At 53.8% G+C, this 26,330-nt stretch overlaps 10 protein-coding genes across 10 annotated transcripts; 3 read left to right on the top strand and 7 right to left on the bottom strand.

Moving 5' to 3' along the window:
* Positions 1-231: 231 nt before the first annotated feature.
* J4E78_005504 (uncharacterized protein) lies at positions 232-4,873 on the bottom strand (the record flags this gene model as incomplete). The annotated part of the gene is made up of 8 exons (XM_049366123.1): positions 232-323; positions 376-901; positions 952-1,173; positions 1,220-1,702; positions 1,757-1,836; positions 1,891-2,143; positions 2,347-4,772; positions 4,819-4,873. 8 exons carry the CDS (start codon positions 4,871-4,873, stop codon positions 232-234), a joined length of 4,137 nt encoding a protein of 1,378 aa, XP_049221849.1.
* A 162-nt stretch (positions 4,874-5,035) lies between these two features.
* On the top strand, positions 5,036-5,507 carry J4E78_005503 (uncharacterized protein; the record flags this gene model as incomplete). The annotated part of the gene is made up of 2 exons (XM_049366122.1): positions 5,036-5,065; positions 5,115-5,507. 2 exons carry the CDS (start codon positions 5,036-5,038, stop codon positions 5,505-5,507), a joined length of 423 nt encoding a protein of 140 aa, XP_049221848.1.
* Positions 5,508-5,773: 266 nt separating this feature from the next.
* J4E78_005502 (uncharacterized protein) lies at positions 5,774-6,530 on the bottom strand (the record flags this gene model as incomplete). The annotated part of the gene is made up of 5 exons (XM_049366121.1): positions 5,774-5,946; positions 5,995-6,081; positions 6,135-6,214; positions 6,265-6,375; positions 6,460-6,530. The coding sequence occupies 5 exons, from the start codon at positions 6,528-6,530 to the stop codon at positions 5,774-5,776; spliced, it is 522 nt and encodes a 173-aa protein (XP_049221847.1).
* A 592-nt stretch (positions 6,531-7,122) lies between these two features.
* On the top strand, positions 7,123-8,915 carry J4E78_005501 (uncharacterized protein; the record flags this gene model as incomplete). Its single annotated transcript, XM_049366120.1, has 2 exons — positions 7,123-8,723; positions 8,789-8,915. 2 exons carry the CDS (start codon positions 7,123-7,125, stop codon positions 8,913-8,915), a joined length of 1,728 nt encoding a protein of 575 aa, XP_049221846.1.
* A 1,352-nt stretch (positions 8,916-10,267) lies between these two features.
* J4E78_005500 (uncharacterized protein) lies at positions 10,268-14,216 on the bottom strand (the record flags this gene model as incomplete). The annotated part of the gene is made up of 7 exons (XM_049366119.1): positions 10,268-10,390; positions 10,453-10,648; positions 10,701-11,261; positions 11,311-11,651; positions 11,836-11,929; positions 12,115-14,004; positions 14,209-14,216. 7 exons carry the CDS (start codon positions 14,214-14,216, stop codon positions 10,268-10,270), a joined length of 3,213 nt encoding a protein of 1,070 aa, XP_049221845.1.
* A 969-nt stretch (positions 14,217-15,185) lies between these two features.
* On the bottom strand, positions 15,186-18,249 carry J4E78_005499 (uncharacterized protein; the record flags this gene model as incomplete). The annotated part of the gene is made up of 4 exons (XM_049366118.1): positions 15,186-15,415; positions 15,566-16,471; positions 16,539-16,622; positions 17,430-18,249. 4 exons carry the CDS (start codon positions 18,247-18,249, stop codon positions 15,186-15,188), a joined length of 2,040 nt encoding a protein of 679 aa, XP_049221844.1.
* A 534-nt stretch (positions 18,250-18,783) lies between these two features.
* Positions 18,784-21,296, bottom strand: J4E78_005498 (uncharacterized protein; the record flags this gene model as incomplete). The annotated part of the gene is made up of 2 exons (XM_049366117.1): positions 18,784-19,128; positions 19,176-21,296. 2 exons carry the CDS (start codon positions 21,294-21,296, stop codon positions 18,784-18,786), a joined length of 2,466 nt encoding a protein of 821 aa, XP_049221843.1.
* Positions 21,297-22,403: 1,107 nt separating this feature from the next.
* Positions 22,404-23,631, bottom strand: VPS74 (Vacuolar protein sorting-associated protein 74; the record flags this gene model as incomplete). The annotated part of the gene is made up of 4 exons (XM_049366116.1): positions 22,404-22,454; positions 22,516-23,009; positions 23,066-23,312; positions 23,371-23,631. The coding sequence occupies 4 exons, from the start codon at positions 23,629-23,631 to the stop codon at positions 22,404-22,406; spliced, it is 1,053 nt and encodes a 350-aa protein (XP_049221842.1).
* Positions 23,632-24,112: 481 nt separating this feature from the next.
* Positions 24,113-24,783, bottom strand: J4E78_005496 (uncharacterized protein; the record flags this gene model as incomplete). The annotated part of the gene is made up of 6 exons (XM_049366115.1): positions 24,113-24,120; positions 24,172-24,210; positions 24,259-24,307; positions 24,359-24,439; positions 24,492-24,509; positions 24,559-24,783. 6 exons carry the CDS (start codon positions 24,781-24,783, stop codon positions 24,113-24,115), a joined length of 420 nt encoding a protein of 139 aa, XP_049221841.1.
* A 389-nt stretch (positions 24,784-25,172) lies between these two features.
* On the top strand, positions 25,173-25,986 carry J4E78_005495 (uncharacterized protein; the record flags this gene model as incomplete). The annotated part of the gene is made up of 3 exons (XM_049366114.1): positions 25,173-25,468; positions 25,539-25,804; positions 25,856-25,986. The coding sequence occupies 3 exons, from the start codon at positions 25,173-25,175 to the stop codon at positions 25,984-25,986; spliced, it is 693 nt and encodes a 230-aa protein (XP_049221840.1).
* Between the last annotated feature and the right edge of the window lie 344 nt (positions 25,987-26,330).

The following is a 26,330-nucleotide window of genomic DNA, read 5'->3' as shown; positions in this document are numbered from 1 at the left end:
GTACGCGTTACGTGCACGCGACAAAACGCCACTAGCAGGGATGTCTCAGCCTTGCCGGCTCCACCCGCGGGCATCATCACATGCACATCAATCCCGAAAACTCAATTGGCAAGCATGACGCATCAGATATATTCTACAAAATACTATTCACAACTCCCTGCTCGCGCGCTTGAGAGCTCGAACATCATGTCGCTGATGCAGAAAGGGAAAGCCGGACCAAAAAAGGGGAATCTAGTAGTGAACAGCCTTGTCGTAGGTGGCCATGGCAGCCTCCTTGAACGCCTCAGCGAGAGTGGGGTGAGCGTGACATGTGCGGGCAACATCTGGGACATTGTTAGCTTTGTTCAGCAAAGATAGATAGTGTATTCGACTCACCCTCTGAGCTAGCACCGTATTCGAGAGCAAGAGTGCCCTCTGCGATCATCTCACCGGCGTTGGCACCAATGATATGGATACCCAATATCCGGTCAGTCTGGGCATCTGCCAGGAACTTGACCATACCCTCAGAGTCGAGGTTGGTCTTGGCTCTTGAGTTGGCGGAGAAGGGGAAGGTTCCGTTCTTGTACTTGATACCGGCCTCCTTGAGCTCCTGCTCGTTCTGGCCGACCCAAGCGACTTCGGGGTGGGTGTACATGACGGAGGGAATGGCACCGTAGTTGACGTGGCCGTGACCCTTGTGGATGTATTCAATGGCGGCGACAGCCTCCTCCTCAGCCTTGTGGGCAAGCATAGGTCCGAATGTGCAGTCTCCGATAGCGCGGATGTGGGGAATCTTGGTGCGGTACTCCTGGTCGATGATCAGGCGGCCCCTGTCGTCGGTCTCGAGGTTGATGTTGTCCAGACCAAGACCGGAGGTGTATGGGCGGCGACCGATGGCAACGAGGACGACGTCGCAGTCGATCTGTAATGGTTAGCATTCTCTCTAAACACAAATGTATGCGATGAACATACGGTCTCCTCCTTTCCACCCTTGGCGGCTTCAACGCTGACGTTGACGCCAGCGTCGTGAACCTCACCGGCGGTAACCTTGGTGTTAAGCTTGAACTTCAGACCCTGCTTTGTGAGGATCTTCTGTGTCTGCTTGGCGATCTCGTTGTCCATGCCAGGGCCACCGATTTGGCCCAAGAATTCGACAACGGTAACCTCAGAGCCGAGACGCGACCATACGGAAGCCTACGAATCGTTAGAAATGCTATATGGTTCAAAGGATGATTCCTACCATCTCAAGTCCGATGATACCACCGCCAATGACAGTCATCTTCTTTGGCACTTCCTGGAGCGCAATAGCGCCAGTGCTTGTGATGACCTTCTGCTCGTCGATGGTCAAGCCAGGGAAGGGTGTAGCCTCGGAACCAGTGGCGATGAGGATGTTCTTGCCGCGGACGGTGGTCTCGCCACCCTCGGTCAGGTTGACAGCGACGGTGTGCTCGTCCTGGAATGCGCCAGTGCCCTTGATGTATTCGACGTTGTTCTTCTTGAAAAGGAACTCGATTCCCTTGGTGAGACCGGAGACGGATGTGTCCTTCGCCTTCATCATGGCGGGGAGGTTGAGCTTGACATCGCCGACCTCGATACCGCGACCCTTTGTATCGTGGAGAATCTGGTGGTAGAGATGCGAGTTGTTCAGGAGCGATTTTGAGGGAATGCAGCCGACGTTCAAGCAGGTTCCACCGAGGGAGCCACGCTTCTCGATACAGGTGACCTATCGCCGTGTAAGCCTTTGAGCTGCGCAATCGCCACGTCTGTCGTCGCTAACCTTCATGCCCGCCTGTCCTGCCTTGATGGCTGCGACATAGCCTGCGACACCACCACCGATGATGACTAGGTCCTTGTCCTCTATCCAACAATCAGCACATGCTCCCCTCTAAACCTCGTAGTAATGCGACTTACCAGCCTCGGACGCATAGCCTCGTCGTAACCGGTTCTGGAAGTAGATGTTGGATGCGCAAAATGTCTTTTGGGAGACGGGCCGCGTCGCCCTCTGCATGGCGCGGGGTGCCAGTGAGCGGAACATGGTGGAGACTACCGAAGAATCGCTACCAAGAGAAGCCGTGAAGTGTACGGCGGGGATGACAGGCGTCAATGGATGGGGCGTGGGATGGGAGATGTGGTTGAGCTTTTTGCGGAGCTCGGCCGGGAAGGTCTATGCGGCTTCCGTAGGGTCAAGGGTGGCGCCAAGCTGACAAAGTGCCTCACGTCTACTCCGTAACATCTTCGTCTCAATGTCCCGGCAACCGGTATCGCATTACTCTATACGGCAAATAAAGGGTATTCTGGCTATATGTAACGGCAATGACTCATCCCTTCCTATTCTCAGTCCTCCGTCAACGTCGTGGTGGCCAGTACTCTCGTCAACATGTCTATTATTGACTTGCAAGCCCATCGAACAGTCTCTCTCTCATGTTTCTCGACGATCTCTGTCTTGCTGATAACCTTCTTGAGGAAAAACTGCAGCCCAGCAATCATCTCAGGAGCCTGGTCCACCTCTACGAATACTTCGCGTACTGCCCGCTCGTCTCGCTTGTCCTTCGATTTAGATGCCTTGAACGACTCCAGAATCGTCGTGACTAGCAAGACTTCGATGAACGTCTTGGTTTTTGGCTGCAAGTAAGGGAAGTTGAGGTTCTTGAGGCTAGTGATGGGTAGAGCTTTCCGGCCGATCAGTGTCCCGTACAGTTTGCCTTGGTTGACAAGTTTGCGAAGAGATGTGTCAGCACCTGCATCGTCATCGTCATCATCCGAGTCATCTGCGCCATCTTGCTTCTCTCCTAGACTCTTGAAGATATCCCATAGCGCAAATTGGAAACTCTTTCGTGTCTTGTGATCTGAACAGACCTTTCGGGCGAGAACTGTGTAGTATGGGTTATAGGTCTTCTCGGCGCCGGCGCAATGCACAATGACCCGTGGAATTTCCGCCTCCTGCGATCTCTTGAGGTTGAGCTTGTTCAGTCGTATTTGAGCGTCTTTGAAGTCGCTGGCAGACATGATAGAGACGAAGATGGCGCGTCGAATATCAGTGTTCATGCGGTGTTCGCGGGCAAGCTGCACGAGATCGACCTCGCTATCGTCGTCCTCAACATCGATGGTTTTTGAAGTCTTGCCAGATTGCTTTGACTCCTCGGGCTTCTCCTCGTTTCCAGGTTCATTACGCCAACTCGCTCCCACTAGCCACCACTTGCCTCTTTTATCCGTGTCTTTGATGTCCTTGAGACCAACGCGTAGCGGCTCGGTTGCTCGGAGGTTCCTCGAATTCAGAGTACCTAACTGCTTCTTCATGCGTATCGTGTGCTCCCTCGAAAGTGCGGAATTGGCTATGCCTGTCTTCATCTTATTGTTCTTGAGATCATTGATCGTCTCAATCATGAACTTTGTTCGGACGGGTAGGTTGTTCTGGCCAACCTTAGCCACAGACTTTTGCAGCAAGACGACAATGTCTTTGAGTGAAGTTGGATCATCTTGTCGCAATTGTGGGCCCGATGCCCTGACTACTCTCAGTAGGAGTTCGGTATTGATCTCCGTAAGTTCGTCTAGGAAGAATCGGATGTAGTCAAAGACGATGTTGCTGCCAATGACCTGGTACGTGTACAGCTCTGCCACTACAGATATCAGGTTTGCCGTCTGCTTTCCATTGCCGTCTTTGTTCGGTTGGTAGTGTTGGTCGAATTCTGCGACAATGCGTTCCACTATTTGCGCGCCAAAATCAGGTCCGATGACTTTGTACACCGCAGCGATGAAACCAGCGTGTAGGTTTAGGAAGGTGTCGAGGAGAGCTGTTGGATCCGACAACATGCCAACGAGCAGGTCGACAAGTGTATTGTTGACGTAGCCTCGAGGGTTGTTTTGGTAGATGTTCTCAATCTCTTTCAGAATAGACAAAATGTTGGCTTCTGAGAGCCTGTTGAAGAGGCCCTGGATTTGCCTTTTGAGACGCAGCAGAGCTTCTGTATCTGAAGCAGGGGCTGCTCTCAGCGCAGGTGGTATGTACTTGGTCGGTTGGGCGTTCGCGGCTACGGGAGCGATGTATGGGTTCTCTCGTATACGTGGTTTTTCCGGTTCTGCATCCTCCATGTTGTCGTCCTCAACTGAGCCCAGGTCGTCTTCAGAACCATCCTCAGTCTCGCCGTCCTCGTCGAAGCCTGTCTCTTCCAGATCCATGTCGTCCTCGTCAAATGCGGAACCTTCCGACTCGCTGTCCTCTTCCTCACTCGACTCCTGACCCAAGGCTTTCCGCCTCTTGCTTGCGAGCCAATCGTCGTCCTCTTTCCTCTTCCTCTTTGTAGGTTGGGCATCCTCTTCGTCACTGAAATCTCCAAGGTCGCCGAATATGTCGTCCAGACCATCGTCTGCTCCCTTGGACCTCTTTTTGCTCTTCACGCCTAGCCTCTTCTCCAACTTTGCAATCTCAGCGTCATCTTGCGCCAGCTTTTCCTGTGCGGCGCGCGATAGTTTAGGGGGCGGCGGCGACGCTTCCTTGGGCTGTGAGGGTTTCGGTTTGAGGATGCCCTTCAACGGTTTAGGCGACTCCTTCGCAGCTATCGGGGGTGGTGTGGCGTCGGATTCGATGTTGTCCCAGTCTATCTCCTCTTCCTCGTCCTCATCGTCCGAGTCGGGTTCACGACGTGGTCCGCGGCCATTGTGTGGATGCGAGGGTGCTGGCCGTCTGACCTGCTTGTTCTGGCGCTTCTTCTCTACGCGATCGGCCTTGCGCTTGTCTTTGCGATTCGGTGGCCCATTGCGCGGTCCATTTCGTCGGTTGTTGTTCGCTGGGTCTGCTGATGTTAGCACTAAAACGTTACCAGAATTAGCTGAGAATATTACCGAACTGGTTTCTCAATTCCACGGGCAGTTTGGGCCCTCCGAAAGCTGTGCGCATGTTGAGATGGTCGCGACGGTACGGTCGCAAAAAAGTTCGAGAAGTCGGAGTTTGGGTGAGAGAATCCCCGCGTCTCCGCTCCACACGGACGGCCGCGGGCATCCCACCATCCATGCAACCAACTACTACATGGCGCGCGCACGATAGCACTCGACTTTCACCATGGCGCGAGACCACCTAACCAACGAGGAGGTATGAGAAATCAATTAATGAAGCGCCTGTTCAAGGCTGACTGTTGCAGTTCTTCACACGGCTCGCCAATCTTTTCGAGTACACGCGCACCAAAGGCCACGGCAGCGTCTACCTAGTCCAGAAGCGCATGACATTCGGTACCTCTGCTACACCTCCTCCAGCCAGCAAGGTCGCCGATGACCCATTATGGGACACACATCCTGACGAGCCATTACCCGTCCTAATTCGCGCACACAACAACGGCAGCGACAAGAAGGCAGGCACCGACAGAGAGGACATTCCCAAGATAATACTGAGCACCGTGGTGAAGCCAGACGACTTGGACGCATTCTACGCACGGTATGCCGAGGCGTGTAAGACAGGCATGAGTGGGCTCAAGAAGCGAGACAAGAAGAAGGCGAAGAAGACCAAGAAAAAGAAGAAGGGCGAGACCAAAGTATGAGGAACATTGGACACTGCGAAAGCATGAGACGCACAAGAAACACGTCGTTATCATAAAGCACCGATTGATTGATCTTGAGAGGTCACGCGGGTCGCATCGAGAGTATGTCGCTGAGGGAGAAGTGCTACTGGAAGAAGGCACAACAACGACTTGGACGAAGAGATCCTATCAAATCCGGCACCAGTGCGCGAAGACTCTCATGGAGTACAGTGCACCAGAAGATACCACTGAATCATATTCATACTTTACAATCCCCACCATTACTCTCACAATGTCTCCGCCGTCTTCTTGAACATCTTTGTGCTCACAGGCAGCGGTTGCCCCATCCACGTCGCTCTTTGAGTGTGGTCTCTCAACTCATCGTCGGTGTTTGGGTGAATCAGTGCAGACAATGGCCCCCTGTTGACCACGAGCCAGGGAATGAAAGCACCGAACTGCTCTACTAGTCGTCAGCATAGGCATAGAGGTGAGGTCTTTCGATACATACCGGGCGTGAAAATGTTGACCTCGAACATGGCGAGAGGATGGGGTCCAATAGGCCGGTCCCATACTCGGTAAATGCGCAATTCGGGGACTTCGTGTCGTATGAGCATCCTAGCATATTGAGTATATGGATATTGTCCTTACATTCGCGGCGTATCCGTTCCCACAACTCGTTGGCGAACTTGACCTCCTCATTATCAGACTGGAGGAAGTAAATGTGGACGCTAGTTGCTGTCAAATACATAGATAACTGCATCTCAAATTTAAGACTTACTCGAAGCCTCCTCGAATTCCGTTGGTTATAGGAGCTACAAAGGACTTGTATGCTTCGCTCTTCTTCTCGGCTGGTGGGTTTGCATAGGATTTGCCATCTTCGGCCTTCTCACTTGAAAATGTTAGCACGTGCTCCAAACAAATATGTGATCGTGGTCGGAAGGTATCACAGGTAAAGTGTTCAAGGGCAACATACTCCGGCAATGGCTCCATACCTTCGTAGCCCTTCAGAGGAGACGGATACGTGTAGAGATTTGGATCGGCCATGTTTCAAACTGAACGCTATCTTGACGTTTGAGTGCACTTCTCTTGTTGTATCGCGTAACTTTTATAATTGACGAAACAATCAACAATACGCAGCGGAGGTCTTCCGTTTGTCAGCGCGGAATTACAGCGGCCTTGGTTTGCAATGCCCCAATGCAGTCAGTCAGCCCATGTACCAAGTTACAGATGCACTCATACATATGGCGTGCATCATGTCAAATCGTTCTATCATGTGAGCTTGCGTGTTAAGTCCAGATTGTGATGTGAGACGAGTGAGCCGTCAAGTCGCACCAAACCTTGGAAGCATTACGTTCAATCTGGGCAATGAGCGATCATTAGGAACACATCGTAAGCCGACGGGGAAAACGTGTCTAGTATACAGCTCTCTATCAATGGGAAACGCATTGATATGACTCTTCACCGACAGATAAGGAGGCGGCGCAGGAACAATAAGTCCTTATCGATACATGTCGCGCTTCACATAGGCGTGCACGGAGCCTTGGAGGGGTGAGTCAAGCACCCCGCGGCCACCCAATATATTTCGGAGCGCAACAACCACCCATTGAACACCACACGATACCCCAATCCCGCAACCATGGCCGAAGCCACCTACTACATCGACGAAGACGTCGGTCACGACACCCCAGAGCAGACCGGCGACGAATCGCTGCCCTACAAATCACTCGGATACGCTGTCCTCACCCGCGGCGAGACAGCCAAGTTCCTCACCCGCAAGAGTGTCACTGGCGAGATCGCAGAGGGCGCCGACGCGACATCGAGGTTAGAATGGAAGGATGCCGCCAAGTCGGCCATGAAGAAGGCCGTCAACTACGCCAAGACACAGAAGAAGAAGCAGGAGAAGGACCAGCAATTGCTTGCGCAGCGCATGAAGGAAGAGCACGACCGCAACAAGGTGCTAGACGAGGCTAAAAAGATTGTCATAGAAGAGGACAAGAGCCTGCCAGCGCCCATCAAGATCAAGCTCGACGACACCGACTCGAAGAAGATTACACTGGGAGATGGCAAGGACACAAAGGGCACACGTGTACGCGTCTTTGGTCGTGTACATCGTGAGCGGAGACAAAAGGATGTCATGTTCGTTACTTTAAGAGACGGCTACGGTCAGATGCAAGTCATCTTCACCGGCAACCTGGCAAAGACCTACGACGCCCTTACTCTGACCCGCGAAACCAGCATGGAGATTTTTGGAGAGCTGAGGAAGATTCCAGAGGGTGCACACGCACCCAACAACCGCGAACTGCACGTCGACTACTACAAGATCCACGATGGATGGAAGGCGGCCGGTGGTGACGATGCCATCACCAACAGAGTATCAAAAGACACTGAGCACGCGACACTACTAGACCTGCGACACCTCACTCTCCGCGGAGAGACAGCCTCCAAGGTCATGATCGTCCGTGATGCCGTCGAGTTTGCCTTCAACCAAGTCTACAAGGAGATGCGATTACGCAAGGTCAGCCCGCCCGCGCTCGTCCAGACGCAGGTCGAAGGCGGTGCTACGCTCTTCAAATTCGGCTACTACAACGAAGAAGCCTACCTCACCCAGTCCTCCCAGCTCTACCTCGAGACCTGCCTACCATCTATGGGTGACGTCTACTGTATCGAGAAGTCTTTCCGCGCGGAGAAGTCGCTCACGCGCCGCCATCTGGCAGAGTACACGCACGTCGAAGCCGAACTCGACTACATCAACTTCGACGACCTACTTAACCACCTGGAAGAAGTTATGTGCCGCGTCCTTGAAGTCACAATGGCCGACCCCGTCGTCAAGCAATACATCATGGACCTCAACCCAGAGTTCCAACTCCCGGAGCGACCATTCAAGCGCATGAAGTACCAAGACGCTATTGACTGGCTCGTCGAGCACGAGATCCCCAATGAAGACGGCGAGCCGCACAAGTTCGGTGATGATATTGCTGAGGCTGCTGAGCGTCGCATGACGGATATCATCAACAGGCCCATCTTCTTGACCCACTTCCCCACAGAGATCAAGGCTTTCTACATGCTCAAGGATAAGGACGATGCGCGGGTCACCGAGAGCGTCGACTGCTTGATGCCGGGTGTTGGAGAGATTGTCGGAGGTAGCATGAGGATGGACAACTACGATGAGTTGATGGGTGCGTTTGCACGCGAAGGTATCGATCCTGCGGCGTACTACTGGTACACCGACCAAAGGAAGTAAGTCACCAAAGCCACCAACACATTTCTGCACCAGTTCAAGATTTGCTAACACAGCCCTTTAGATACGGTTCCTCACCCCACGGCGGTTACGGACTCGGTCTCGAGCGCTTCCTCGCCTGGCTCTGCAAGCAGCACACCGTCCGCGACTGCTGCCTGTACCCCCGCTACTTCGGCCGCTGCAAGCCTTGAGCAAAGAACCTGATGTACTTCCTTCACGCATCTTTGCCCCGAAGCTCTCGTACTACAGAAACGAGATGAAGTATGAGTTGAACTGATTCGTGCAACGTGGTTTCACGAGAGCCAGGCTCCCGCTTGTGCCAGCACACATGGCCTCTATTGTCTTGTCTTGTCGCATTAGGCTGAGACGAATGGGACCGAATCGTTAGATGAAATCATATCCAATCAACATGTTCCCATGCGCCCCCGCCTTGTTTGTGTTTTGTTTTTCTCCGGTCAAAGACTCTGTGTTGCAGCCTCATTGATGTATACACACGAAGTGGGGTCGATAGGCCATCAGCAGTTGCCCTGAGTCTTAGTTCGCTGCTTATCGTGCAACTGTGTGCGACGTGTCTGACATGGTGAACCCGGTAAATCCCCCAGTTGGTCCGCAAAGTCTCCTGCTGTTCTTCATTGATTCTCACGTAAGTGAGCCGCATGTTCACATTCACGTCAATTTCATTTGTGCGGAGGCACAAGAAAGATCATAGACACAGCATCCACCCAGTTCATAGACCGACTAAAACTACATGTCTTCCTAAGATACCGCATCCAGATACTCTCCTCTCCCTTCCCGTTTCGAAACCAGTATACAAGCTTCGCAAGTATGCTAGTTAACGTGAAACCGGTCAAACCCGCAGACATCGGGAGGAGGGAGAAAGAAAGTTTAACACTTTGGCCCACGCGTTCAGCTTCCCTCCCCCAGAAGAACGCCGAAGACAAGGACGATAAAACGAAAAAAAAAGCTCCTCACCAAGAGCTCAAAATGTACATAGTAGTACCCCGTGTGAAACTCCTCGCTATGCAGTTGTGTGGTACAGCGAAAGAAAAGCGTCCCTGGCAAAAGCGCGCAGGGACTTGGCAGTAAATAGCTGTCCGTACCGGCAAACAAAGACGTATGGGTGGGGGAACGAGCGAGCGCTGAATTCGCGCATCGTGTGCAAAACAGGTGATCCGCCGGAGACAAGGTACGGGAAATGGGGCAGAGAGAGCTTTTTTTCAAAAAAGAGAGCAAAAATCGTTGACGTGTCGGGCAAGGACCGTGCCGCGCGTCCATTAGCGAACAAGTGTCATGTTCGAGTACGGAAGTTGAGCGGGTTGGCTGAGCTGACGGCTGAGCATTCCCAACGACTTCGCCACGGACAGCCTAGGAACTATGCACTACATTGACGACAATGTTTTAGGATAGTATGGCGGAGTTGGAGTCTTTGGGGTTGAGTGCATGAGGAGTGTTGTGGGGGGCCCAGATGGGTCCAGGTTGCGCGGTGGCGTCACGACAACCAGGCTAAACGTTTAGGTTCAGATCCGGTGTGCTTGAGCAGAAATCAAGCTCCAAGTCGACGCTGAATGAGCTGCTGCAGCATCTTCAACTGCGCACGCTCGTCATCAGTGGGCGGTGGTGGGTCTGCGTTGGACATGGCGGTGATGACGGCCGGGGGAGCTTCGGACTGTTTCACGTGGATTAGCGCCGAGGATCAAAACAAGGCCGGTGGGCCACAGGTTGTCTTACAGTGAGACCGAGGATGAGCGCTTGAACTGTGCCCTCACCCAGGTTCATCTCTGGCGTCTTGTTTGCCAGCTGTGCCAGAGATAGTGCTGCTTGCTGCTGCTGGAAGTTGTGCGCAAGGAAATTTTGCATGGACGCTCTGCGCTGTGATGCAGCTTCTGCGGACTTGCGGGCTTCGGCCTTCTTGACTACACGGCCACTGCGATGTGTTAGTGACTAGTTCAATGAGCTGCTGATGTGACTTTGTATACCTCTTGACCTTGCTGACGAAGTCAAGGATGACTCCCTTCTCCGGAACACGGAAGACCTTGGAGTTGACATCCTTGGGATCGTTGTCACCAAACACATAATTGCCTTCGCCATCAGTGTCGTCGTCAGGATCGTTAGTGATATCGATCAAGCCATTGTTGCGCATGCCACGTGAAAAGGTGGGCTCGACATATTCGGGTTGCTTGCGCACTCGCACTCTGCGTGGCACCCGAGTTACCGGCGCGGCATCGGCCATTTCAGAATCCCCATCTTTGGAACTCAGGTCGTTCTGCAGCAGTAAACCGCTGCGAAGGTCATGTTCGATATGTCGAGGACACCTCCAGGCATCCCGCTGCGATGCCTCAAGGCTAATGTGTGGTGGGTTAGCGAGAGGCGGGTCGACGCAGTCCAAGTGCCAGTACGCGTGACAAAAGTCACACTTCAGCATTTGACGCTTGTGGCCGCTCGACACTCCGCACTGCGTGCATAAAATGACTTTGTGGTCAGCATCAATGAGTCTGGTGTATTCGGGCTTCTGGTAGCCATAGCCACTGTTCTTCGCTCTGTTGTGATGTTAGTGCCAAATCACGCGACAGAACGCGTCACACTTACAATGGAAACTTCTTGACCTCCTCAAAATACGAGCCGTCGGGACGTGCGGAAACGCCCTCGAAGTTATTTTGAATATCAGAAGGTAGAGCAAACGCGCGAGGATTTGTGCGCTCAAGCTTGCTGAAGAGGGGACCCAGGCTAGGATACGACTCTGCGGCATCGTCGGATGCAGCGAACTTCGTGTTGCACTCATAACAGTAGAACGCTCCATCTGGAACCTCTGTTCGCGGTGGATCGCAGCAGAGAAGGTGAAAGACGCGTGGACAGTTTTCGCAGCACACAAACTCGCCTGCGCCTCTACACGCAGAGCAGAAGTCGTCGCTCTCTGACTGTGGCGAGTTCTGACATTCTGTTAGAGGTGAAGAAAGGACAGAAAGTGGAGGAGAATATGGAAATTTGAGCGGCGTGATGTCTGTAGTGAGCAACATTGATGTTGGGGATGAAAAAGAGAAATTGTTGTTGATGAGTTGTGTGGTGGAAGAGGAATGGTGTGGTTGGATGCTTCGGGAATCCAGTGGCACTTACCGGGTCATTGTCATCAGGCCCCAACTGTCTCGAACCGCCACCACCAGTAAAGGCTACACCAGCAATAGGTCCTGCGTCTCGGTTTTTGACCGGCCTATACGTGTAACAGTTAGCCTTGTAATGATTTGATGACATGTACGGAATGTACGATGCAAACACGTGCAAACACGTAGAGCTTGCTCAGTCGACGCTTACAGCCCTGTGCTGAACCGGGTACATGCATCGACCAACGCCGAAAAATTGACAAGGATGCTGAAAAAATGAGCTGAGAATACTTACGATCGTTTTGTCCTGGCGCCCTGCCCGTTGGTGAGCTTGACCCGCTTAGGTGCCGGCCCCACTGCTGGCGTTGAAGGACGCGACGACATGGCAGGCTCAAACTGAGGTGAGGAGAAGCGTGACGGATCCTCTCGCAGGCGCTTGGTTCCATGATTTGGAACTCGTCCGGCGCGTCGTGGTTGATCAGAATCAACAGGTGGTCCCACGGCGATTTGAGAGTCGGTCAAAGACTCAGTCTCGAGAATCTCGTCATCAAAGCGAACATCAGAGACGGGAGGAGGGAATTGCTCGAACTTGCGAATAGGCTGCTGGTCCACCATAGCCTTTCGCATCTCATAGATTCGGTCATCTTCCGCTTGCTGTTCTGCGGTCGGTGGCTGCTGCTTGTAGGCATGCTTTCCAAAGAGCTTCCCGGCATTGCCTTTCATCTTTTTAGCAGCACGCGCAGCCGCAATATTCTTGCCCTTCTTGGGTGGCACGACAGGCGCAGGTGCAGCGGGTTTCCCATTGACCTGCACAGGCTCTGGAGGGCCTTTCTGGACTATCTCTTCGTTGACATCCGACAGCTCAGAATCGCTCCCACCGGTGTCCGGTGTCCTCGCTGCTGGAGTGGGTGCTCCGGTCGACAATCCTCCCTCCACATCCATTGCAGAATCCTGGGCCTGAGTTCCGTTGGTAGCGGTGCGTTTTCTGGGCGACTTGGACGGCTGTCTCGGCGTTGACTCATTTGAGGTATCCGCAGTGGCTGGAAGAGCGGGTGCGCTGCTGAATGGGTGAGGTGCTTGACCGGAATTTTGGTCAAGAGCTGATTGCAATGCTTTGTGCGAAAAGCTTGTAGCCGAATTAGTAGAGTCCATGAACTTTCGATCTTGGTAGTCGTTGACGGCGGAGGCAGAGTCATCAGGAACAATTTCACTACTAGCCCTAGGAGACGGCTGCTGACTGAAGAATGAAGCTCCGTGATTCATCGCGGATTGCTGGTCAAAGCGCCCGTTCTTGCCCAAACCCATCCTCGCCTTTTCCTCTTGCTTGAACTGCTTGATGAACCTGCGAAATCGGACCATCTGCGCATTGGTGCTGTTTCTTTGAATGACTGATTCGATCGCGTCTGCCAAGTTGGAATCGATTTTGCTCTGCTCGTAGGCGCGCCTCAAGGCGATGCCCACGTAGCGCTTGCCCGAGTTGCTGTTGGCTTTGGAAATCGCATCGTTGACCGCAATCTGAATGCGCTGTGTCGCAGCCTCAACTGGCTCCGACATAGAGACTGCCTGTACTGCCGGGCTCGCGGAAACCGAGGCGCTCTTGGTGTGACCGATTTTCGTTGTGGGCGTCTTGCCGTTGACGGGTGTCTTGCTCTGCACTGGGGTCTTGCCCCTGACGGGAGTTTTCGACACCTTCACTTTCTTCTTCGGTTTTGTCGCGGGCTCGTAGTCGTCGTCCTCGTCGTCTTCTAGGATTGGGAAGGCGGCCTGCATCTCTTCCTCCTCCTGCCGCTCCGAGTCGTCAGGCTCGAGCTCAGGAGCTGGAGTGACCTCTGGCGTCGACCCAACCTCGTCACCACCGAAACCCAAGCTCTTGCCCAATAGCGAATTTCGGGCAGCCGGCCCGTCGAGAGCGCGCGCGCGCTGCTTGTCCTTGGCCTTTGGAGGGACACCGAGGGGGGCCATATTCTCCAAGACGCCGTGCCGCGCAAACCCGTGCTCTTCGAACGATGGGGCCAGAGTTTGCGGTTGGGGTTCAGTCCACTCGGTAATTGAACGCTGCTTCTTCTCGTTGACGTGCTCGCTCGGGGTGCCGGTGGGTGAGGCGTAGGGCGTGGTGCTGGACCTTTGTTGCGATTTGAAGTCGCGCGACTCCCGGAGAGACTTGCGGAGGGCCGGCATGGCGAAACTACAGTTTGGTCAGCGCGCTATAATAATCACGAAGACGGTTAGACTTACTTCACGTGTTGTCCGAGAATTTACACGCCGCAATGCCGTGCCCGTCGTTGTGGGTCGGTAGTGCAGGAATGAGAGTTGCTGAAGGTTGTTCGAGGGTGCCCTGGACGCTTGGACGGACCTTCTTATTATGTCAGCCCCCTACGCATGCGCAAACATCGCCATGTCTTACTGTCGTCAGGAATGAGATATATGAATAGCCGGAAGCTTCTTCGATTGTCGGATTATTTTTTCAGTTCTGACAAAGGCGGGGTGCGGTGTTGGTGCAACGATACCAAAGAATCCACGATCTCTTGTCCGCTTTTTCCCTGACGTGCCCAAGTTCACCTTCACCAATCGCCACTTGCGGATCTGGTCGTACAATACGTGGGCGCGCGCCTGAATAGAGATGATATTATTGACATTGTTCCTGACTTCACTTCGATAAATCTCTATAGCACAATCCTGTCTTTGCATGATCTACTCAGGGGTAAATTCTGTTCCATGCTTTACCTCACTCTACACCATGCTTGGCTATCCGCGCAGAGCACCATAGCTTTCGTGTGCCGTAGCGAACAACATAGCCATGGATCTCTTGTAGCTTCTCTCCATTTGCCATGTTCGGCGTTTGGGGGGGACAATAACATGACGGGTGGACAAGATAAACCGAAGACAAGAACAATGACGCGAAGCCGCCCAACATCCGCTCCGCCCTTCACCATAGATACATCGAAAACAAAAAGCCCCTTCTGCATTGACAGCCATTGATGGCGCGTCCACGGTCGCTTGAACATAAGGGAAATGAAGCTGTGTTCGACTGTCAAAGACTCCCCAGACCACCTGGTACGATCGCAGTCCGTGAGCCGTCCGTAACTCCTTGAATGCGCGTGTGTTAGCTATCAGATTCTACATTAGTCAATATCACGCATACGAAGCGAAAAATGCTGGCCGGTAAATAGGTGTCTGTTTTTTTTTGGGTTTGTTATCGCTTCTACTTGATCAAGTGCACGAGCACAAGACAAAGCGCATCAGACCTGAGTCTTTTGCCGATTTTCTTTCCGATCCTGCCGTTTTCTGCAGTCACCAAAAAGGTCCGTGTCATCCAGGCTCATAGTCGAGAGGCGGGTATGGCGTCAAGGTCTCCGCAAGCTGCGTCTACTCCTCGTCGTCACTCTCCTCCTCTTCGGCAGGAGCAGCACCGCCGTCAGCGGCCTTCTTGGCGGGCTTCTTCTTCTTCTTCTTGTTCTTCTTTGTCGAAGTCTTTCCAATGGGCTGTTCGAGAATCTTGAGGATCTCCTCGTCCTCAATCTTCTTGTCAGACTTGTACTTGGAGGTGTCGATGGCAGTGGGTTGAGCCAGACGCTGCATGCCGTTCTTGGTGATCGCTGTTAATACGTTAGCTATTGAAGCAAGTCTCATGATCCTTCGAAATCAAGCAAACGAAGGTGGGAATATGGAGATCGAGCAATCGACCACATCGGCCAATATCGGGCATCTCCGTGCACAGACAGAGCAGGGGAAATCCTCGGACTTACCAACAGTGCTGAACAACCTAGCTACGGGCTGGTTGTCTTTGTCAACGACAACTTCGTACTGGCGGAGCACACCTGTGCGGACACATTCGACGACACCAACCTTGGCAGCCTTCTCGTCCTCAAGCTGGCGCAGACTGAAGGGGAAGGTGCCGAACTTCTTGACAACTTCAGACAACAGGCTTCGCGAGGTAGGGCGCTTGAGCTGGTAGGTGGTGGCTGTACGTCGGTGCAGAGTGGTCCTGTTGCTGTTGCTCTTGACCTTGCCGCTTCCGAGACTGACACCCATCTCAACACCCCACACTTCGCCGACCTCAGGGAGACCCTCTCCTCTGACACCCTCGCCGGGCGCAAGAATGATCTTCTTCTTGGACTCGATCTCGTTGTGGTCGAATTGCCAGATGGTGGTGCTCTCGACGAGGTTGCAGCCATACGCCTTGACAACCTTCTCAAGCATGTTGGTCATTTGGCTCTGGGTGTAGGCCTTCTTTGACGCAGCCTTCTTTTGCTCCTCCTCGTCGCCGTGGGGAACCAAGCCTGGGGGTACCATCAACCTCAGCAGAAGCTCGTTCGCGTAGTGTGTAGCCAGAATGAGATCTGCCTCCCGTCCGGTGACCTCGTCGGCAGCTCCGACAATGACATTGTCGCAAACGATCGCGCAGAAGCCATCGATCTGGGCACCTAGCTGGATCTTGACAACCTCTCCCTCCTTCAGTGTCACGGCGGCTTCCTCGGCATCGGTCTTGAGTGGTGTGTACGGGGTGATGTAGGCGCTCGGCGAGATGGTGGTGCAGTGTCCAATGCCCTTGAGGACCTTCTTGCCCTTGTAGACCTTGGCGACCTCCTCGTCTAGGAGCTTGTCGCCGCGCTCACAGAGCTCGACAATGCTGGTATCAGCGGCGATCCATCCTGGACTGGTCAGTTTATGCTCGTGTTTACGCGCGGGAAACGAGCGCAGGTGTGGGGAGCGTCGTACCGGAGACCTCCTTGAGGACTTTCTGGGAGATGTCGGCGGCGACCTTGTACTTGGTGATAGTATCTGGGTTCGCCAGAGTGTAGTCTGCAATATGCGTTAGCTTCTGCGACTCATTGCCAGCACAAAACTGAGGTCGAAGCTCTTTTCGTCTGAATAGCTTCTCATGTCGATGGCATTAATAGCGAGCAAGGATCGAGCTTACCGACAGCTGCTGTTTCGGCCATCTTGAGTATAGTTGAGTGTGGGAAGATGGTCTAGGAGCTAGAATTGGAGTGGTGCGCGAGGTCGTTCCTGTGTTCAGACCAGCCCCTCAGTGGGGTGCTTTCGAGCTTTCGCTTAGCCAGAGCCCAATGACGATGATCGCCTGACAACGTCACACTCGACCTGCTTTGCTTGTTCCTGAATTAATTACCTTGAGTATGGAAATTGGACTTGTGATCATTTGAGTCCCAGTTTTGAGCTCGTATTTGTGGCCTAAGTTGGCGTTTCCATCATTGCAGTGCAACTTCACTGCGGATATGCTGCTATATGTATGCCACGCTGCTGACAGCTTCGACAGCGTGCCATCAGCTGCCAGACATTTGATGACATCGAATATAGTGTTCCTGGCAAATGAACAGATCCATACTATTGAACTCGTATCATGTTATCCCCACTCTTATGATGTATTTCGCATTCCCAAAAAATCTTTACAGAGCAAGCGCAGTTTTCCGCAAATCTATGGGTATTTTATCGATACGGAATTGCTTTCATGATATACCTAGGTAAGATCATAGTGTCATCTCCACAGACATCTCCCTCTCCCTCTTTAAACCTGCAAAACCCCATCCACAACCACCGCGCGATGATCACTGGCATAAACCCCATCTTCAAACCGATTCGGCAACACACTATACCCCTCAACACCCCAATCTCCCTCTCCCCTCGGTCCCACAAACACAAAGTCAATCAGCGCCTTGTCCACATCATCGAAAGCCGTATACGTATTCTCATCACCATACAGCCACTTAGCCTGCTCCTTCGTATCTTGCAGGAGAGACGACGCATTATTCAGCATCATGTACGCATCATCCGTAATCTCAGAGTTGAGGTCGCCAGCCAGGAAGAAAGGTAGACCAGTAGACGAGTAGTTTGACGCCGGGAAAGCGATATCCGCAGCAATTCCTTCGATAATCTTCGCAGATTCGCGGCGCGAGATGGCGCCCGAGTTGTCGAAATGCGTTGACATGGCTACTATTTCCTTCTTGCTTGTCATGTGCTTGAACGTGCCGATGGTCACGATGCGAACCGAGCCTGCGTCCCAGCCTTTCTTTCCAACGGCGCCGTCTTCGTTTAGCCAGACGGTCTTCCAGGTCACAAGTTCCCAGACGGCTGGGCGGTAGATGACGGGGCTGTATTCGCCTTCGGTTTTGCCGTCGTCGCGACCGACGCCGATGTAGGCCCATTCGTTGCCGAGACCGGCCATTATGTCGACGATTTGCTCGTTGAGCACTTCTTGTAGACAGATGAAGGCTTCGGGGTTGTGGAGAGTGTTGTAGTGCAGCTCGTTGAGGATCAGTTGTTTCCGTGTTGACCAGGGCTTCTCGCCTGTGGCGGGTGGATCGGCGGCATAACGGATGTTGTGGGTTAAGATTCGGATTGGGAGAGTAGCAGCTTGTGCTTTCATGATGAAGGCAAGCAGGGTGGTGACAAGAAGCGCTGCGTTGAGCATCATGACGACAGGCTACTAGGTAGGTATTACCGGAACCGAACACGTGACGGAGTGAAGCGGGGACGATGTTCTCTCTGGCAACGACTGCGAAGAAGGCTTGCGGTAAGGAGATGAACAGAGGTCTTCACAGTATCGAGAGATGGCACTTGCACGGCCTTGATATGAACAACTGTAATTGACGCCTACCTACATCGCTGCGTCGAAGACTACCAACCCTACTTATACTTTACAAACGACACCAGCAACTAAGAGAAGAAGGAAGGTACTCAAAATAGTGCCGCATAATGACGAAGGCTTCAAACTATGCCAATCCTCCGTGTTATAATCCAAGAGGGGCCCAAATTTCCGAGTTGTAGCCGACAAATGAGAACGCCGATAGACAAGCACGTTGTCCGCATGCGCAACTCCACGTGATCCGCTGTTTTTACACGGGCTTCTATACCCTGGATGCGCTTGCCAATATGAAAAAGACCCCGCTATGCTTATCTGAATATCATTTCCTGTTTGCGCAGACAGGCAATCTGAATGCTAAGCCTACAATGGCTGACCAGTCCGTTTGCGCACGTTCTCCATGTGTACGCGGTTCTTCAGATGTAATTCAAAATTATTGACCGTTTGTTCGGGCCCAGCGTTGTACAGCTTTCCTGGGCAGTCTATGCATCGGATTCGCGGGAGGAAGTACGCTTTGTGGTTCGCTGGCAGAGGAGCGGTTGGAGATAGTGTATCTAGCTTGACTTGTCTGGACACCATCTCGCCAGTCTTTGGGTCCTCGTGGCGCTCGTTCATGACTGCGTAGCGCATGGTAGATTCGAAGAGCTCCCCAGGATTCTTATCGCGTAGGTCTTGAAGCGCTTTTTGGAGCCATGGGGGAGTGGGAGGCTAGTATGGGTCAGATATGACTACACGGAAGCAAGGAGAGATCTTACATGTTGTGAAGTGGCGGGCGTTGGCCAAGGTGCTTCCAACGAGCCATCCGGCTTGTAATTCCATTGCTTGTTCGGTGTCGTTGGTGTGGGTGTGGAAGGTGGCTTCGGCGAAGCTTCAACGGATGTCGGTACTGTCGGTGTGGAGCGGGAAGGCATGGCGGGTGACGGTGGAGGAGGCATCGAGTTTGCGGTAGGCGTACCCCGCGTTGGTGGTTGCGAGAGTGTCATCATGGGAGTTCCAGCGGGCTTTACAAAAGCTCTTGGGTTCCTTACCCATTCCCTGAACTTTGCGGGCGTTATGCGGAGTTTGACTATTAGTGATGTGGGTTCAGATACGCTCTCTTCCCGCGCTTCATACCGTAGGGACCTCGACGCCCTTGGCTCGTGATGGGGTGTTTGGATATTCGAGACTTCGGGAGTTGCTGATCTTCCAATGGCGGATCGCATCGCAGCTTGAGCAGCAGTAGCAGCTCCGCGCATACCACGGGTACGAGCAGTGCCTCCAGTCATCAATTGCGCAGGTGCGGGAGACTCCATGACTGAATCATCACTATCTGAGTCGTCTGAGCTGCCATCAGCACCGCGACGACGGCCTTCTCTGGCTTTGCGCGTGGCCTTGAAGAGTTGACTGTCCTCAATCGTTTCCGCAGCGCCAGGCAGCACTGATGAAACGACCAACGTCCGAACAGTCCGTTGGCGGTCTTTGAGGTCTGGCAGGGCAGGGCCACCGCGTCTGTTGACGGAACGCTTCTGGCGTCGCTGTTCGCGCATGATTGAAAGTTCGGCTCGCTCCAGGTCCGCATTGCTGAGTTCGTAAAGGTAGGGTTGGTAGTCCTTTGTTGACTGCATCGGGCGGAATACGGAGGGAAGTGGTGATGCCAGGAAGTTGTCTTGTATGTCTGTATCTTCGACTGGTCGCCCGTCGAAGGGATGTCCTGTGATGTAAAGACTTTTTGTGAACATCTGGCACTGCTCTCTTATGGAATGTGCGATTGCGGTTGTGAACTCTCCGGATAGTGACAAGTCGGCGGCCATCTGTCTCGCAAACTCCTCAGGCGCATTCAGAGGGTTGTTGATCTCCCACTCAAACTGGTCTACGAGGGTGTGCTGGCCAATCGTAATGTTCAGTTTGATCAATATCCGCATCTCGTCGTTCTTGTATGCCGAGTATGGCTGATGTGGATCCAGTGGCTCGTCGTCGAAGAAGGCGTGGGGGTAGTAGTCTTGTACCTGCTCGTGAATTTCGCGATCGATTTGCTGCATTACGTTCTGGCGCAGTTCGGGCGGTATTTGGAAGTCTTCGACGAGGGTTTGGGCGAAGAGCACGGGGTTGGTAACGCGGTCGTGGAGGTTCCAGGTAAAAGTATCGCGAAGCTTCAGTCTATCCAATTCGATATCCAAGCGCACAGGTACAAGCTCCTCAATCTGGTCTGCTTGCTGGAGCCCCTTCTCTTTCGAAACCTTGAGCTGCGGTGCGAGTCGACGGCCAGCGCGCTTGGCATTCTCAGGGTATAGCAGCTTGGTTTGCGGTAGGGCGCGCGGGTCTCTGGGGTCGGGGGGTATCTCGGTCAGGCCGTTGCCGTAGCCAGCGTAGCCATATCCAAAGATGGCGCCGGGGTTCTGTCGTCGGACCGGATATACTTCGTCGCGGTAGAAATGGCGCAGGTCGTTGAGTTCGCCATACACCTTCTCGGAATGTTTGTTGCGCTCGTACTTGTTTACGCTATCCAAGAGGTCGCGCTCGATGTAGCGGTTGAGGAGATGCGTCTGCGAGGCTGTGGGTTTCGCGCCGTCGTCGTGGGAAGGCGTGTGTGATGACTTGCGGGTGCCCGAACGCGATCGCTTTCTGCTGGGCGACGCGCCGTTGATGGCTTCGGGTTGCGCGGGCGATGCCATGTCGCCTTGCGCGCCGGCGAGGTTCAGACCAGAGGCGGCCATGACGGCCTTGGCTTTCTGCTTGCCGTCTCGGATCGCGTTGTTGTCGTTGGACGCGCCGTCGGGTCCATTGATGCTGGTCGGGGCGTTGGCGGGCTGGACAGCACCTTCACTGTTGATGCCGTTGGTGGACGCGCCGTGGGCGGGATCGAGGGACTGAGAGTCGGCTAGCGGCGGGGAGGGCATCGCGTGGGAACTGTGGATGCGCGCAGCAGGAGCGACCTGCGTGTTGCTGCCCTGGTTAGAGCCGAGGCATGGAGGCTGGAAGGAGTGATGGAGGCTCGAGTGGGTCAATGGGCGTCCCAAGCGGTCGCGCCTGCCAGAAGAAGGGGGCGGACGTGCGATGCGATGGCGACAGCAACACCCGCGCCGCCATCTCCAGAAAGCGCATGCATCGCGCCGCGATCACGCGAATAAATAGCAGCAATAGAAAAAACACATACCTTTGGGAGCATGCAATTTGCGCGTCGTCACAGGTCACAGGGCTGGGCTGGGCCTCTGTTTGGCTGTCCAGGGAAAGAAGTGCCGATCGGGTAGTCAAGCGCGCAGCAGCCCGTCTGTAAGCCTTTCACAGGCGAGAGTATTGGCAGGAAACCTAAATCGGCGAAACACCTGCTGCGGTACCTTGGGCGGGGTCGCGGCCGTGGATAAGCTCGGAATGATGTGTTGTGTGTCAGGCAGAGGCATTGATGGATTTGCGCCTCGCTCCCACTTCCCGCCGCTTGCGAGCGCCGAGCCAGCCAGCCCATGACCACACTGAAGCTCGTCGGCACGCTCCCACGCACCCAGCGTCTCTGCCCGGCGTGGTTCTTTTCACGAAAGCAGAGGCCATGCTCTCCCGACTGTTCCACATAATTACACCTGCACTCCATCGTCTCCACGCAGCCCATCACGTGTGACGCCATGACGAATGCTAGCGCCTACCTAGACCGGTAAGCTCAGAGGAAAAGCCACTCGTGTAATGCGGTGGACCTTGTTCGTTATCGAATAAAGGTTGTATTTTATGGAAAGACCCGCCTAGTAGAAGAAGATAAGAAGCGTCTGGTAGTACACCTCGTCACCGCACTCTGACGCCCTCGCCTCCAGATCCATCCTAGTTGCATCAATGCTAGAAACTGACAATACCTAAACATTTCCATCCAGTCCCGGCCCGGACACGCCGCCGCTTACAAGTTCGCCGGCTATATGCGTCTGCTTTGCTTGCGATAGATACTCAAACGTGCAGGTTCGCTGCTGAGACGTGCGCTCCCCTGTTGCTCAGTAATATCGCTGCTCTCGGTGTATTTCTTCCGCTCAAAGCAGTGAGTCAAGTCGAGTGAACACACTCAAGCACGCTGCGACAACCTGTTGTGACATGATTAGCGCTCTGTCAAATAAAGGAAAAGCTAAAGTCCGATTGACTTACCTCAAGCTGAAGCTCCTTATCCTTGGAACCGTTAACTTCGTCCGTGATGAGCTGACCCAAGTTTGCGCCCACACCCTGCGAGCCACCCTGCCTCTTTGCAAACGGCCACTGCGAATATTCTGCCAGCAGCTCGTCCACTTGAGCAAAAGCTCGTTCCCGCGCTTCGTGACCCAGCGTTGTCAGGGCATTCTCGAGGACGTTGGCGGCATAGGCGGTGCAGACCATGGTGATTGTTCGGAGCACTCTGAATTCCAACTCCTCGGGGAGGAATTGACTGCCGGGGAGGACGACGGTGCGGTTGGTGAGGACGTTCCGAACTCTGCGTCGAATCTCCTCCTTTGCGCCGCCGTCTGCGACGGGATGTGTAGCCATGTCGAACAGGAGGAAGTTCTTCTTCTCGGTGCGCAGGATGCCCTTGTCGACGAGGCCTTTGCATAGTCGTTCGCGTACTTGTTTTAGTTGGTAGCCAATCTTCATGAGGTTCCACGTCTCTCCTGTGTGTGTAGTTAGTACCGAGCATCAGCATTGGGATTGCGCGCCGCAGACGTACCGCTCATGAGGTCGATCCACGAGTTGACGCTCATCTTCTCGCTCGACTTCATCATCTTGAGGGCCTCGTCCAGCAGAACCTCTCCGGTCAACGTGTCGTCAATAACCTCGATGACCCGGTCTGCGAGGGGGAACCGTCGCCGATTCGAGTCCTTTTGCATGCTCACGCGGCCTCGGAAGGCCAATTCTATGACAATGCAGCCTCGCAATGCATACGAGATGTTGTCGTTCCAGAACGACAGGTATCCCTATTCTCACTCATCAGCCTGCTGCCCCTAGCCCACCAGCGCCCTGCCGTGTACACACCTGTTTGTCCTTCAGCCCCATGAGGATGATTTCCTCCATGAGTGTCAGCTTGGGCTGTTTGCTCCTCTCTGCATTTTCGCTGATGTCTCGGGGGTCGAATGCGATCTTGTGGCCATTCTCGGAGCTTTCGTAGGAGGTTTCGGGGGTGCGGTCGTCGTTGCGCTTGGGTGCTGGCGAGCTGACCCGGCTGCTCTCGTCCTCGCCGTTGCCAGCAGCGCCGCCGCCTCCTCTCCGGCGCGTCAGACCAGAGCTAGAAGCCATCAGGTGTGGTTGTGGAACGGGAGGGGGGTCTTGTTGAAATTATGCGTGATGCTCCTCAACGGGCGCAGGGATGAGGGCGCTTGGGCTGCGCATGCGCGGTGTCGGACTATGTGGGACTTTCGGTGAGTTCGATGTAGGAGAGAGTAGCGGGCACGGCGATGTAAAGAATAAGGGGTATCGCAAGGCGCCTGTGTGAGTTACGCGTTGGGGGTTGATTCTCGTGCCACATCAATCAGCGGACAGGGTGTCGGTCTCGGATGTGCCAAGATTAGTTACGCACGCTTCGGAGATCAAGTAAACAGGCGTCCAACAACACAATAGCCAAAGCACTGGGAGGTGGATAGCGTCAATTCTATCAGAAGTACACGGTGCCGACCCAGGCGACTGTTTTACACGGGGGCATATATATAGCGATGCCGGTAGGACCGACTCTCAATTCCACATCCATCATCTCCAATCCAGCGCGGCTCTCCAATATAATCTAGTGAGCTGCGATGTGTTAGTTTGGGGCAACTTCGGGATTTTCAAGTTGCGACTCACCATCGGGCTGGGCCATGATGTAGTCCACTGCTTGCTTGACTGTGATATCATCAGTATGTATATCTCCGACCCTGCATCTGAACGTACCGCTGTGGATGGCATCGGCCTCCTTGTCGGGGATCTCAATGCTGAATTCCTGCCTCACTGTCAGATTTGCCTTCCGTGTATCGTACGCGGACCGACTTACCTCCTCAATCGCCATGACCACCTCTACGGTATCCAGACTGTCGAGACCGAGGTCGTTGTGGAAGTGCGATTCGGCGTTCAGCTGCAAAATGTAAGCCTTTGTCTCCAATCCCTCACGCGCGGTTGGTAGCTACCTTGGAGGCATCGGTGACCTGCTTCTGCGTTAGCCACTTTCTAAAATTCCCGTCGCATAACCATTACCTTGTCGAAATTCTTCAAAAGGTCCATTATCCTGCCGGTGACCTCATCTTTTGACAGACCGGCGCTCGCGGCGTAGCATCGTACGGCCTGGAAGTATACGGAGGGGTTCATTTGCTTTGGCTGGACGAAGGAGCTTCGCGCAACGGGGCGAGCCATTGCGGCCTGGCATCGTGGGGCAGCGCGGACGGCGGACCGGGCGGACCTGAGGAGTGCTGTTCGGAACATGGTGGACGGTTTAGGAGGGTGTCGTGCGAGGTAGCAAGGTCGGTGGTGGTGGTGATGTTGATGCTCGACTAGAACTTCAGACTAAAGTTACATTACGTTAGTCAGCCGTCAAGAGCATTTCCGTACGAGTGAACAGGCGCACCTTGACTTATCGCAACAGGTAACACGGATATCCGAGAAAGACCTGGAAATCATTCATATACCCTGCTACATCACCTGAGTCAAATTTCTGACCTCGGAGTTGCCTCCCACCGTTGTTGCCGTCATTTGACTTGTCGGCCAATCGCAGCCTCCGCGTTACAAGCGACGACCTCAAGTTTCGAGCTTGACGACAACCTCAATATCCGCCAGCAACCCCCCAACCCGCCAGCGACCCCACCACGCTCACAATGGCCAGCGCAAAGCCATTGACAATGTTGGCACGCAGCCGCCCAGCTGCCACGCTGCTCCGGTCACCACAGTTCGCGTCTGGACGCCTCCCCTCGCCCGCCACCGTCGCCTTCTTCTCTACCACCCTATCCCGAGCCGCCACCCCAGCAGGACCCCCGCCGCCAGGCTTCCGGTTACCCAAGCCCAAGCGATGGGATGAAGGAGAAGGTGCATTGGACCGCGCCGGCAAGTACTTCTTGCTCATGGAGATGTTCCGTGGCATGTATGTGTCGCTGGAGCAGTTTTTCCGCCCACCGTGAGTACTCCAATGAGCAGACTGCTCGTTTGCCACTTGTTCGCAATACGGTAATCTGACGTTTCTGAAGATACACCATCTTCTACCCATTCGAGAAGGGCCCTATCTCGCCCCGCTTCCGAGGCGAACACGCCCTGCGACGGTACCCTACCGGTGAGGAGCGTTGCATTGCTTGCAAGCTCTGCGAGGCCATCTGCCCTGCGCAAGCCATCACAATCGAGGCCGAAGAGCGCATGGACGGTAGCAGGAGGACCACACGTTATGATATCGACATGACCAAGTGCATCTACTGCGGTCTCTGCCAGGAGAGCTGCCCAGTCGATGCCATTGTTGAGGGTATGTCGACACGCTCTCTGAGTACGCGGACCAAGTGCTAATTTGATACAGGACCCAATGCCGAGTATGCGACTGAGACCCGCGAGGAGCTACTTTACAACAAGGAGAAGTTGCTAGCAAACGGAGACAAGTGGGAGCCCGAGATTGCCGCAGCTGCTCGCGCGGATGCGCCTTACAGATAATGGACGGGAGCGATTTGGAATTACTGTACATATAAGGAGCGGTTGCGTCTGACACAGCCAGTCAGATTTCTTTTGTCAATGCATCAGTAAACAATACCAAGCTCACTGAGTCCGTGTTCAAGAAGACACTGAGAAACATGGAAATGACGGACGTGCTAGTGTGTTGGGGTCCAACTAGATGCATTACTATTGATTTGCAAGACAGCTTTGGCATTGAACAAACATTCTCGAGAGAAGACAACCTAATATTCAAGATCATAATACTCCTAACGCTCATACGATGCCTGCCATGATATGGTATCAAACGCCAAATGCCTGCCTATAGTATGCATGCCGCCACCCTT

The sequence above is a fragment of the Alternaria triticimaculans genome (genome assembly GCF_023758025.1).
Source record: "Alternaria triticimaculans strain BMP 0046 chromosome Unknown scaffold_7, whole genome shotgun sequence".
Lineage (NCBI taxonomy): Eukaryota > Fungi > Ascomycota > Dothideomycetes > Pleosporales > Pleosporaceae > Alternaria > Alternaria triticimaculans.
The sequence above is the reverse complement of the archived record's forward strand: the minus strand, read 5'-3'. Positions and strand labels throughout refer to the sequence as shown.